Below are 12,220 nucleotides of genomic sequence, written 5' to 3' on the forward strand. Positions count from 1 at the left end.
GCATCCCCAGCAATCGTCGCCGACGGCCCGCGGCTTGCAGCCCCTCCTGCCGCCCGCCAGTGCCCCTCTGGAGGCTCTGTCTCCTTGCCGCCCTGGCTCTGGCCCTCTGGGAGGTGGCGTCCATCAGGCCTCTTCATCTGCCCTTGGGCTGCACCCTCTGAGGCTTCCCGGAGTGACCCACGTGATTAGCTGCCCCTGACAGCACCCCAGCAGCTCCTTGGCTGAGACCCCAGGCCCTGGTCGGCCACCCTCCCGACAGAGTGACAGCAAATGTGAGCACAGCTTCCCCCGAGCACATTTTTGAAACATTAAAGCAAATTTTAATACAGGGAAGAGTTGACATGACACTCCTTTATTAAAACCTAAGGACATCTTTATAAAAACTACTGTATATAAAGACAAAAGCAGTGCAACAGCGGTCCGTGTAAAACACATTATTATTATTATTATTATTACATTGTATTATTATTATTAGGAATATTATTGGTTTTTGGTTTTCCCGGTTATCAGCTCTCAGAGAGACCCCCACGCCTGCTCACGTGAAGAAGGGGTTTACAGGAGAGAGACAAGTCTGTCCCGTGGTGTCTGCGCTCTTGTCCGGCTGATCCTGGGGACGCCACAGCGACCTTGGGGGGCGGGGGTCCTGCCTTGTCAGGGTGACAAAGCCCCCCCTTCTCGCAGTGCCCACTTAGTTATTTCCCATCACCCACACCCTGACTGTTTGGTTATTTGACAGTGACGTGTCCCACTAGCTTTAACCTAGAAGATGGGGGAGAGACAGGAAGGAACTGAAGTGAGAACTGGAGGTGAGTTTCCAAGAAGAGATTCTCTTGGGGACACCAGTTTGGTTCCAGTTGTGGCCGTGTAATCTGTAAGTTTTGATCGTGTGCACGGTGACCCTTCCTGGGGTTCGCTGCCTTTGATGGGATCCTGCACATTTCGGAGAGCAGTTTAGGGCAATTCACAGGGCACCTCACTGCACCATCCCTGGGGTCACTGTTCACAGCACAGTCCTTAGAAACGGTGCCCCCTGGAGGTGGGCACTGCAGCAGCCCTGAATTTCAGTCCATCAAGGGCAAACAGGTCAGGGCTTTGACGTGAAGATAGGAGTTTTAGGTAGATTGTAACTAATAGTCAAAGCTGCTCACTCATCAAGCATCTATCTAGCACCAACTGTCTGGCAGCATCTTGGACTGAAAACTTGGGGGCGGGGCGGGGGGGAGACAATGCCACCTCCAAGGTCACTTATTCTCCTTATGAATTTGAGCATTGCTAACCGTTAGGCACAACAAGTCATTTCACAGGTGATCCCAGACTCTCCCTCAGACACTGCATGTTTCCCTGACATCTCCGTCTACAGCAGGAACAGCTCCTGGAGGGGCACTGGCTAAATATTTGTTGAATAGATGAATGAAGGCATGCATGAACAGATGGAATTTCTAGAATCTTCTATCTCACCTGACTGCTCAACTCAACATTCAAGTTTTCAGGCCACGGGCTCCAAAGCTGCATACATTCACCTAATCACCACCTGGGGCTGCATTTGTGCTGTAAGGGGGGGCGGGGGAGCCTGGCGTGGCATCGGTCAGACGGAGGGTGTGTGCCGTGTTTGTTTTCTGGAGGGGACAGGACATCACCCAGGCCTGGTGGGGAGTTCTGGGGCTGCAGGTGGCAGTGACCAGAGTGTCACCCACTCAGTGGCTGGATGGCTGCCCCGCTGACCTTTCAGATGGCCAGAGGGGACAGGTAGACACTGTCTGTTCTCGCCAGGTGAGCAGTAACATAAGAATCCTCCAAGGCTGCCGCAGAGAGGGGGGCCCACCCAGACGTGTCTGCAATGGCGTGGCCGCCCCTCCACACGGACAAGAAATGCCCGCGGCAACTCCTCTCGGGGCTGTCACGTCACCCTGGATCGCTGCGGAATCTGCAAGCTCGCCTCTCAGGGCCACGCCCAAGGCATGGCTCCTCCCACTGCTGGGGACCGATCAGCCAAGTGAAAAAATGAAAATAAATCAATAAACAATTTTTTAAAAGTCTGTGACTCCGGGAAACTAATCTTCCTTTACGGCACGACCTCTAGTAGACACAGTAAATGGGGTGTCAGAGGAACCAGGAGACGGGGCCTGGGCAGGGACCGTGGTCTGGAGGGACAGCAGAGGGCCGGGACACTGGCCTGGTGTGGACAGGGGTCTGGGGGTCTGCTGGGTGCATGGGAGACGGTGCCAGGCTCGATGTGACGGGAACGGCCTAAAGGGAGCTTTTGATTTGACGGTGAGCTGAGAAGCATCTCTTGGTAGAAGGAGCCTGTTAACCTCCATTCCTGGCTGTGTTTTCCCTGATGCCCCCAAGCCCTCCTTTCCAGCCCTGGTGACGAAGTTGCCTGAAGGGTTTTTTGGATGAAGAGGGGAAATGCCACCACTCCAGGAATGCTAGCTGCCTACCTGCTATTTCTCTAAAGCATCAGAGACGGGCTCGCCAGAGAGACGGGATCTACCTGCAGAATCGCATGTGTGCGTGTGCGTGCGTGCGCGTGCGCGTGCGTGCGTGCGCGTGCGTGTGCGTGTGCTTTCTGTTAAGGCCTGTTTCCTATTGGTCCCGGTCAGCGTCAGATGTCGGGCTGGCAGCTGGCCGCCCCAGGCCCGTCTGCGCTAGTGGGCTGGGGATCTCAGAGGTTCAGGTGGGGGCAGAGAGGCCCACGGGTGCTACCAGGTATTGGTTCTGCGTAGAGATTCCAAAACGCACAATTACGCTATACACAGATGAGAAGGAAAGCATAAAACTGCTCGTTATAACACACAGTTCCCAGTGGGAAAAAGTCCTTACAAATACAGGGAGTCAAAGACAAGTTCCTCAGTGGATATATTGCCGTCTTCTTTCTCTTCTTTCTGTTTTTCTTTTCGTAGTAGTATGATTGTTATTTTTACAGATTATGTGGTTATAGCCAGAAGCTCACAGTAAAAAGTAAAACTAGGCAGCTCGAAAAATCAGGTTAGGGAGTCACTAAAAAACACTAAGTCTGTAAATCTCTGCTTGAACCTGTCACTACCCTGCATCTTATTCTCAGGCACACTCCCCTCATTGCCACGTCTGCCTGCCATGGTAGGATGGGGCAGGTTTTTGCCGGGATGGCCCATGTCCCAGGGGCTTTGAGGAGCCCTTGACATTGAGAGGGAATGAACCGCACACACCCATGCACACTGCCCTCTCCCCTCAGCCGCTCTGTCCCACGCCAACACCCCACACACTTGACAGGTGAGGCTCAGAGAGGTGAGGCGATTTGCCCGATACCACCCAGCGGGGAAGGGGCAGCGAGTGCTGTGGGTCCCTGCACTCCGTCCCCTGCATCCCAGGCTTCCCTGTGTCAGTTCGCTAAGTCGGTGATGTCTGCTGAGCTTCACGATGAGGGGCCGCCTGCATACAACAGAGGGTTCCGATCTCCAGCCCGGCTGCAACAGTCAACCTCCACGGGGTCGTCAGTCGCTCCTGGAAAGACCTCTGGTGGAGTCAGGAGCAGCGCCTTGCAGGTTCTCAAGCCCAGGGATGCAGATCAGGGGAACCCTAGCTCTTGCTGGTCTCTGTGACGGTGACCTCTGGCTCTAGTGTTCGGGGCAGAGAGGCAAGGCCACCATGAACAGCTGCATGGGCAGCACCCAGAACTGCAGGAAGCCAGAGATGCAAGCCTCCTAAAAATACCTGCTCTGAGCCCTTCCTTCTAGTGAAGGCAGAGAAGGCACAGAACTTGCCTGAGGTCACACTGGTCTCAGTGCAGAGCTGACCTCAGAATCTGGGTCTGTGCCCACACCCCTCTCCCCAAGGCTCAGGTTTCTCCGATTCCCGAGGCCACGCACATGGGATGCAGGTGGGTGCTGATCCAGCTGGGCTGAACGGCTGCTGAGCACCCCTCCGTGGCAACTGCAGCTCTGCACGGACAAGGCCCAGGGGCAGGTCCTGGCATGTCTCAGCGTCCAGGGCAAAGGAAGCCACGCCCATCCCTAATCAAGACCCCAAGCAAAGGTTCTCTGACACTGCCTCTGCCAAAGCTGTACACCTGCGCCCTGGCAGCACTGTCTGGAGAAGACGGGACTCAAGCCACAGGTCTGGGTGTTCCTTAGCTTGTCTGCGTGACCTTGGGCAAAGCCACCTGGCCCAGCTGAGGCTCAGCATCCTAGTCCATGAAATGGGGAGCGTCCCTTCTTTACGGGCTTTGAGAGGATGAAAAGCCAGGCTGGATGGAAAATGCTTTGACACCCTAGAAACTTCTTTCTGCTTTATCAAAGGACGGGTGTTATGTTTTTCCAGGCTAAGGTGACTCACAGCTGACCACGGCATCTGGGCTCTCACCCACTTCACTTTCCGCCCTTCCTCTGTATCCCAGCCAACCTGGATTTCTTTTGGTTCCTTGAAAGCATCAAGCTAGTTGCTGCCTCAGGGCCTTTGCACTAGCTGTCCCTTCTGCCTGGAATGCTGCTCTCTTATCTTTAATGTCCATGGTTGGCTCTTGCTTATCATTCAGAGCTGGGCGTAGCCTGCTCAGAAAGCCCTTCCCAGACCACCCAAGCTCAACAGGACCCTCACGAACATTGTTTTGACCGAATTCTCGGCTTAGGGCTCACTGCTATTGCTACCTTCCTTCTTCACTGCTTATTTCTTCCTTGGCCTCTCCCCGAGCTGGGACACCAGCATCATGAGCAAGGGCCTGCCTGCTCACTGCCACGTCTGACGGGCGGGGGGTCCGTGGAAGGCACTGGGTCCTGCCGAGTGAGAGTATGCGAGCAGAGGAGCCGGCCCACCCAGCTGGGCGCTGGGGGAGATTTGGGCTTCACTAACACCGGGGGAATGAGGGTGTCTACACTGCCACCTTGGCCCTCGGGGATTTATGCGATCATTTCCTAGGTCATGCCCTTCCGTGCGTGTGCCCCCGGGCTGGCGGGGTGGGTGGTGGCGGTGGTGAGCTCTGTGGACAGATGTTACGGGCATCCAAGTGTTTGTGGAAGTCCCACCTTAAGTGGGAAGGGCTTCTAGAACCTTCCCCTCTGCATTTCCACAGTGCTCGTCACTCTGTCCAGCAAAGATCTGTGTGTCTGTCTCTCCCACCAGATGCGGCTCCCCCAGGGCCGGGACGAGGCCAGCCTGACTCATCTCCCTTCCCGATCGCTGCCCAGCAGAGGACCGGCAGACAGCAGGTGCTTAACCAGAATGTGCCGTGTGTAGGAGGGTCCTGGGGCAGCGACGGTGGAGAGCCTGGGTGATAGCCCATCCACTGAGAAGCCACTGGGGAGATACTGGGTTGGGGGTACCCTGGGCTGGGGAGCTTGGACTTTGGGTTCTTATACCTCTGAGGTCAACCCGAGGACTGGTCTCCTCCTGGCTGTGCGACATGGGCCATTTCTGCAGGGAGTTCATCTCACCCACCTCCCAGGTGATGAGAGAGGGCGTACGTGAAGATAATCTAGTGCCTGCCCCGAGGATGGCCTGAGACGTGTCTCTCATGATCACTGTCATGATGGGAACAAATTCCATAAGAACGAAACCCCACCGGTGTTTCGCATCCCCAGCACCCCCTGAGACACAGTGGGGCTGTGCCCTGTGTCTGCCGTCTCCATCTGGCTCACAGCTGCAGCAAGAAGCTGGAGCCCGGACGCTGGGCCAGACCCCCAGCACAAGGGGACTCAGGCCCATCAGAGAACTTGGGGGGACCCCAATAAAACCAATCAAACAAACAAAAAGGATACCCCTGATCACACACACACACGCACACACACTCACATTCAATATTCTGACACACAGAGGCCCACAGGCCACTACTGGAGGGAGCAGAGACAAGGGAACCACGCCCGGGCACGACACATGGCCTGAATCCTCCCGGCTTCACTTGGCCAGGGCAGCTGTGTCAGTCATCCTGAGTCCACCACGGCGCCACCTCTCAGAAGCCACTGGCCCAAAATGGGACTATTGCTTGCGGACGGGTGGCTCAGAAGCCCCTCCCTGCATCCGGCCCCCACCCCTGAGTTTGCTCGTAGTGTTAGAAGTCCGAGGAAGGGTTCGGGCACAGGCAGCGTTTTCTCCTCTGCCACCGCTGCGGCCGTCTTGGCTCTCCCTGGCGTCTTGAAGTGGTACTTCTTGGAGGCTGAGCCAGGTGCTTTGGGTCTCACCTCCCCCATCCTGAGGCACGGCAAAAGGGTTTTCTAGGGAAGCAGAAGGGAACAAAGTATCACATGGTGTCTCCTCCACGGGGATGCACTGGGGAAATTTCTCTCTGGCCTCAGTTCCAGGAGAAGCCAGGTTTTTCTCTGAGCACATGACATTTTTTTGTGTTCTAGATATTGAGACCTGTTTAACTTTAAGGCTGGAAGCAAGACAAGCAGGTCTGCTAACACTATGGTTTCATACACCACTAGTGTCCCTGGCTCAAGCAATAAGACAAGAAAAGAGCATAGAGTGTCAGGAGTGGACTAGAAGAACCCTAATTACCATTACTGGCAGATCATGTACATAGAAAACCTAAGAGAATCAACAGGTTAATTATTAGAACAGAGAGTGCAGATACAAAGATACAATTTTCAATCTGTAAGACAAAACCAGATCAACTTACAAAACCAACAGTGTATTTTTACCTCAGAGGTTACCAGGGTGATTATATGTCTTGGCTTAGGATAGTCCCAGTTAATACTTATTGTTCTGAAATGATTTTTAATATTGTTCCCTTTTCAGCCTCAAAAGTATTCTACTTTGGATGATAAACCAGATGGTCACCCTTGTTATAACAAACTGGAAAATATTAAGAACAGACACAGGTAACACTCATAATAATAAAAAGAACCATTGTGAATCTTGATGTCACACCACTGGATAGGACCATATCATACAAAGCCATGGAGAGGAAACCAGGACACTCCTGGCACATGGACAGGTCACGAGATCACTGGGATAAGGTCAGGAGTGTAAACACCAGCCCACGGGGCACTTACAGCTTTGACTGGCAGAGTTGAGTTGCCTTTGTTCTTTCTCCTCTTGAGATCACCTCCAAACAAGGATAATGAGGAACAGAAATACGAACTCCATCTCTGGTAGACACAGTGAATCCCCTGTCCTATATCCGTTCATAGGGGCAATTACCCAGTCACAAATATTCACCGTCCCATACTCCCTTGCAGACAGGAGTGGTCACATACCCACTCTGGCCAATGCTATGCAAGTGGAAGTCTACTGGGAAGGGGACATAGATCCAGAGGAGGAGCATGAGAACAAAGGACCTTCTCTAATGTGGCTGGAGTGGGAAGCAGGGAGAAACCTAGTTCTGGTGGCAGCCCCAGATTGTCCACCTCCACACCATTGTAGCTGGGTTTCTGCAACTTGTGTCTGATTACAGCTGCTAACAGATAAACCATCTTCCACCAAACTCCAGTGTGTTCCAGGGGCAAGGGGGGAAGTTAATGGAGGGGTTAAGCCAACAAAGTCCATCTTTCCAGAGGGCTTGATACTCCAAATGGCAGAGTCAACACCCCATTCTGCATCACTGGGCTCTGGGTGACAGATTCCGTGGTCCCCCACCACCTGCTTTACCATTCTCCGTCCAGTACCTCCAATACTTGACTTACTGGTCTAGCTTATTGTTTGTCTCTCCCAACTAGAAAATAACCTACATGAGGGTCAAGGTATTTGTGTGTTGTGTTCATTTTTGTATTGCCAGGGTCTGGAGCAGTAACTGGTACACATAATAAGTCTTTGTTGAATGAATGAATGAAGCAAGAATTTAAAGCCCAGATGAACCCGATTTTAAGTATAAAGTCAACAGAAAAACTTTTAAAAGCACGTTTTTGAATTATAGCTCCCATGAGCCCTTCTTGCATAAATTAACAGAGGATACATAGAGGATAATAAAGGATAATATCCTATACCTTAGGATAATGAAGGGTAAATAGAGCAACTCTGGCAAGAGCACTAGCAATGAGAATCTATTTAACTGTAGGACTATGTCTGAAACTAATGTATTGTGACTGTTATAGAAAAGAACAAAAAAGAAAACAGAGAACCAATATAAACTATAGTAGGGAGGGTGGAGGTCAGAAAGAGGGAGGTAATATATGTAAACTATGTCTTATTTGCTTATAGTGGGGAGTCCAAAAAGATCAGTTAGAGATGGAAATAACATTAGAGGTACAAAGGTAAATGGGAAAACTAATATAATATAATCAACTAAAATCATGTGATGGAAGTGAGAGAAGGGGAGGGAGAGTAGATATGTTCTAATTTGGGCATCATTCATAGTAGGGAGAAAATAAACATTGTCTAAAGAAATAGAGGATTAAGGGTATCCTATGACAGTATAATTATGAAGATAACTATGGGATGAAAACCACAGCTTTCCAAATTGTCAGAAGATATATACACAAAAAATAAAACAAAGAAAACAGATGCCATATGGTGAAAATTGACAACCCCCACAAAAGCTATAAAAGCAGAACGCATGTCATAAACTATGATGACAGAACTAAGACTAAATGTAGCTGCCATATTAGTAAATGTTAATGAGCTATACACACTTGCTGAAAAAGAAAAAAGACTCCGACTGGATTACAAGCAAAATCCACTGAAAGTAGAATAATTCAGAAAGGTTTCATATAATAGGATGAGTAGATGATGAAAAAGTTTTGGAGAAGGACGGTAGTGATGGTTGTACAACAGTGTGAATGTACTTAATGCCACTGAACGGTACAGTGGTTAAAATGGTAAATTTTGTTATGTGTTTTGCCACAATTACATGAGAAAGAATGGGCAGAAACAAAACAAGTGCAAGCCAAGAGAAACCAGGGGTCTTGATCTGAATGTTAGACAAAGCTGAAGTCAGGGCAAGAAATAGAGAATGAGAAAAAGAAGGCATTGTGTGGGGATCAAGGATGAGAGTCACCATGAGGACTTAAAGTAATGAGTGTCTTTGCACCGAATAACACAGCCTCAACATTCATAGAGCAAGAAATCTGAAAATGTAGGAAGAAAAAGACAGAGTATGTTAATATTGGTGCATTTTAATTCACCTCTCTCAGTCCCTCAGAGATTAAGTTGACAAAAACATAAATAAGGTATAGAGAGCCAAATAACCTAATTAATAGCATAGTATGTGTGTGTATTTTTAAAAATTTATTTATTTATTTATTTATTTATTTTTGGCTGCATTGGGTCTTCATTGCTGCACGTGGGCTTTCTCCAGTTGTGGCGAGCAGGGGCTACTCTCTTCGTTGCAGTGTGTGGGCTTCTCATTGTGGTGGCTTCTCTTTGTTGTGGAGCATGGGCTCTAGGCACACGGGCTTAGTTGCTCCGCAGCATGTGGGATCTTTCTGGACCAGGGCTTGAACCTGTGCCCCCTGCATTGGCAGGCGGGTTCTTAACCACTGTGCCACCAGGGAAGCCCCATGTGAGTGTATTAAACAGAATCTTCCTTCTGTTCAAATGCTCTTGAAAATGCATGCACAAAAAGCAATTATCAGGCCACAAGAAAGTAAATTCCAAAAAGTAGATGTAAGACAACATTCTCTGATCACAGTACACTAGAATTTGAAAATGTTCATAACAAAACCACAAAACAAAACCCAAGAAGTTTAAAAATGCTTCAAAATAACTCTTGTGTCAAAGATAGAGCAAAAAATCAAAGTTGCAGAATATCTAGACAATAATGAAAATAAAAAGATTACATTTCAGAACTTGTGAGATGCAGCCAAGGCAATGCTCAGAGGAAAATTTATAGCTTTAAATATTTATATCAATAAATAAGAAAACATGGATTAGCTATCCAGCTCAAACATTAGAAAAAAAGGCAAAATACCGAAGGAAGGCATAGGAAAGCACTTGATAAATTAAAACTCAAATGAAGTTTAAAACATAAAAGGAAGAAATGAATAAATAAATCCAATTTCTTATTCTTTTTGAAAAACAGGACACATTAACTGTTGGTGACTCTAATAATGCAGAAGGAGAAAGTGACCACTTGAAAGTTATCTGTACTTTTCCTTTCCAATTCCGCTTCTCCACTATCTCTTAACCCCTCTAGACAGGCTTTTGACCCAACTATTCTGCAGACTTTACCCCTGTTAAGGTCACCAAAGACCTCCATGTTGCTAAATCCAGTGGTCAATTCTCGGTCCTCCTTTTACTTGTCCTCTTGGCAGCACTGACACAGGTGATCACTTCTCCTGCTTCCAGGACACTCCAGGCCCCTCTCTTGGTTCTCCTCCTAATTTTCTTGCTGCTTCTTCTCAGGCTCCTCTGTGGGTGCCTCCCCATCTTCTCGGTCTCCTCTTCTCCTTTCCATCTCTACTCACTCCTGAGGAAATCATCTCCTCCCAAGGAATTAACTACTCTACATACATTAATGTCTCTTTCAGCCTCAAGCTCACACCATAGCTTCAAACTGTCTACCTGACATCACCAACTGTATATTTAATAGACATCTCAAACTTAATATGCTCAAAACTAAAATCCTGATCCTCTGCCCCAAATCAGGCTTCTCCCACAATTTTCCGGACCTCAGTAAATACAACTCCATCAGAGTCCCAGAGCATCTTTGGCCCCTCTCTTTCTCTCACCCCCAAATCCAGTCCACTAGTAAATCCTTCAGATGTATCCATCAGCCTTGCCCTTCTGCCACCTCCATTGCTTCCACCATGGCCTCCTCGCTTATCAAGCTCTTCTGTCTATTCTCCATACAGCAGCCAGAGGGATCCTGTGAAAATCCATGTCACACCATGTCCCTCCTCGGCTCAAAACCCTCACTGGCTCCCATCTCACTCAGAGTAGAAGCCAAAGACCTTCCTCTCCATTCTCTGTGGTCACATCCCTTATCTTCTCTCGTTTCCTCATTCCACTCCAGCTGTGATGGCTCATTTTATGTGTCAACTTGACTGGGCCACAGGGGTGGTGCCCGGATATTTGATCATACGTGGTCCTGGGTGTGTCTGTGAGGGTGTTTCTGGATGAGATTCCTCTCTGAGTCTGTAGACTGAGTCAAGTGGATCACCTACCCAATGCAGGTAAGCCTCCTCCAATCCACTGAGGGCCTGGATAGAAGAAACAGGCAGAGGAAGGCAGAATTCCCTCTCTGCCTTCCTGTCTTTGAGCTGGTCATCAGTCTTTCCCTGCCTTCAGACGTGGATTTGGACTGGAATTTACACCATTGGCTCTCTTGGTTCTCAGGCCTTCAGACTTGGAGTGGTGCTGGGCCATCAGCCCTGCTAGATCTCCAGCTTACCAATTACAGGTCTCGGGACTTCTCAGCCTCCAAATCTGCACGAGCCAATTCCTTGGAGTAAGTCTCTTTATATATATAGCTATCTCTATGTAGATTTTACATATTTTATCTGTATTATATATAGACATATGTTTATATAAAGATATCTATCTATAATCTAGATTTATATATAGATATCTACATCTATGTCTCTACTCTGTCTATATCTGTATCGATATCTATCATACTGGTTGTGTTTCTCCAAGAACTTAGACCAAGACAGCACCTGCACCAGCACGCTTCCCTCTCTTCTCCCAGATAAACACGTGGCTGTTCCCTTACGTCCTTCAAGTCACCTATTACTGAGACCTTCTCTGACCACCTTATTGAAAGGTGGACCCCATCATCAACTCCCTCCCTGCTCTCATAGAGTTTTTCTCGCTAGCACTTATCACCATCTCACAGTCCACATATTTTATGTACTTATTTTATTTTATTTTTTATTTGGCTGTGCTGCCCTGCATGTGGGGTCTTAGTTCCCTGACCAGGGATGGAATCCGCGTCCCCTGCAGTGGAAGCGCAGTGTCTTACCCACTGGACCACCAGGGAATTCCACATGTATTTTTAATTGTCTGTAGCCTCCATATAAATGGGGGCTGGTCCACTACTCTACCCCCAGGACCAATAACGACACCTGGCACAGAGCAGGCGCTCAGGAAAGATGGGGGGAACAGACGAATAACGAGAGAAGAACGAGGGAACCTACCCACTCAACCCTGTGCAACAAAATCAGAAACTTTGATGAGATGGGTGAATTTCCAAGACAATAGAAACTGCCCAGAGAATCCAGGAAAAGAGAATCTAAACAAAACAGTTGCCAAAAAGAAAGAGAGAAACTGTCCAATGGCAAATCCAAAGTCTAAAGTAAGAGAAATGCAAATGAAAGCCATAATGAGAAAGCATTCCAGAGCACAGACCAAAGGGAGCTTCTACATTCCT

At 48.8% G+C, this 12,220-nt stretch overlaps 1 protein-coding gene across 2 annotated transcripts in view; it reads right to left on the bottom strand.

Moving 5' to 3' along the window:
- Positions 1 to 336: 336 nt before the first annotated feature.
- Positions 337 to 12,220, bottom strand: part of SHISAL1 (shisa like 1) — a 141,881-nt gene continuing 129,997 nt past the window's right edge. For both annotated transcript variants that reach the window (XM_067010369.1, XM_067010368.1), the window contains exon 5: positions 337 to 6,185. In XM_067010369.1, coding sequence (XP_066866470.1) covers position 6,185 — 1 coding nt within the window. In that variant the 3' untranslated portion in view covers positions 337 to 6,184. The remainder of the gene's footprint in view (positions 6,186 to 12,220) is intronic.

This window comes from Kogia breviceps, chromosome 12 (assembly GCF_026419965.1).
Source record: "Kogia breviceps isolate mKogBre1 chromosome 12, mKogBre1 haplotype 1, whole genome shotgun sequence".
Classification (NCBI taxonomy): domain Eukaryota; kingdom Metazoa; phylum Chordata; class Mammalia; order Artiodactyla; family Physeteridae; genus Kogia; species Kogia breviceps.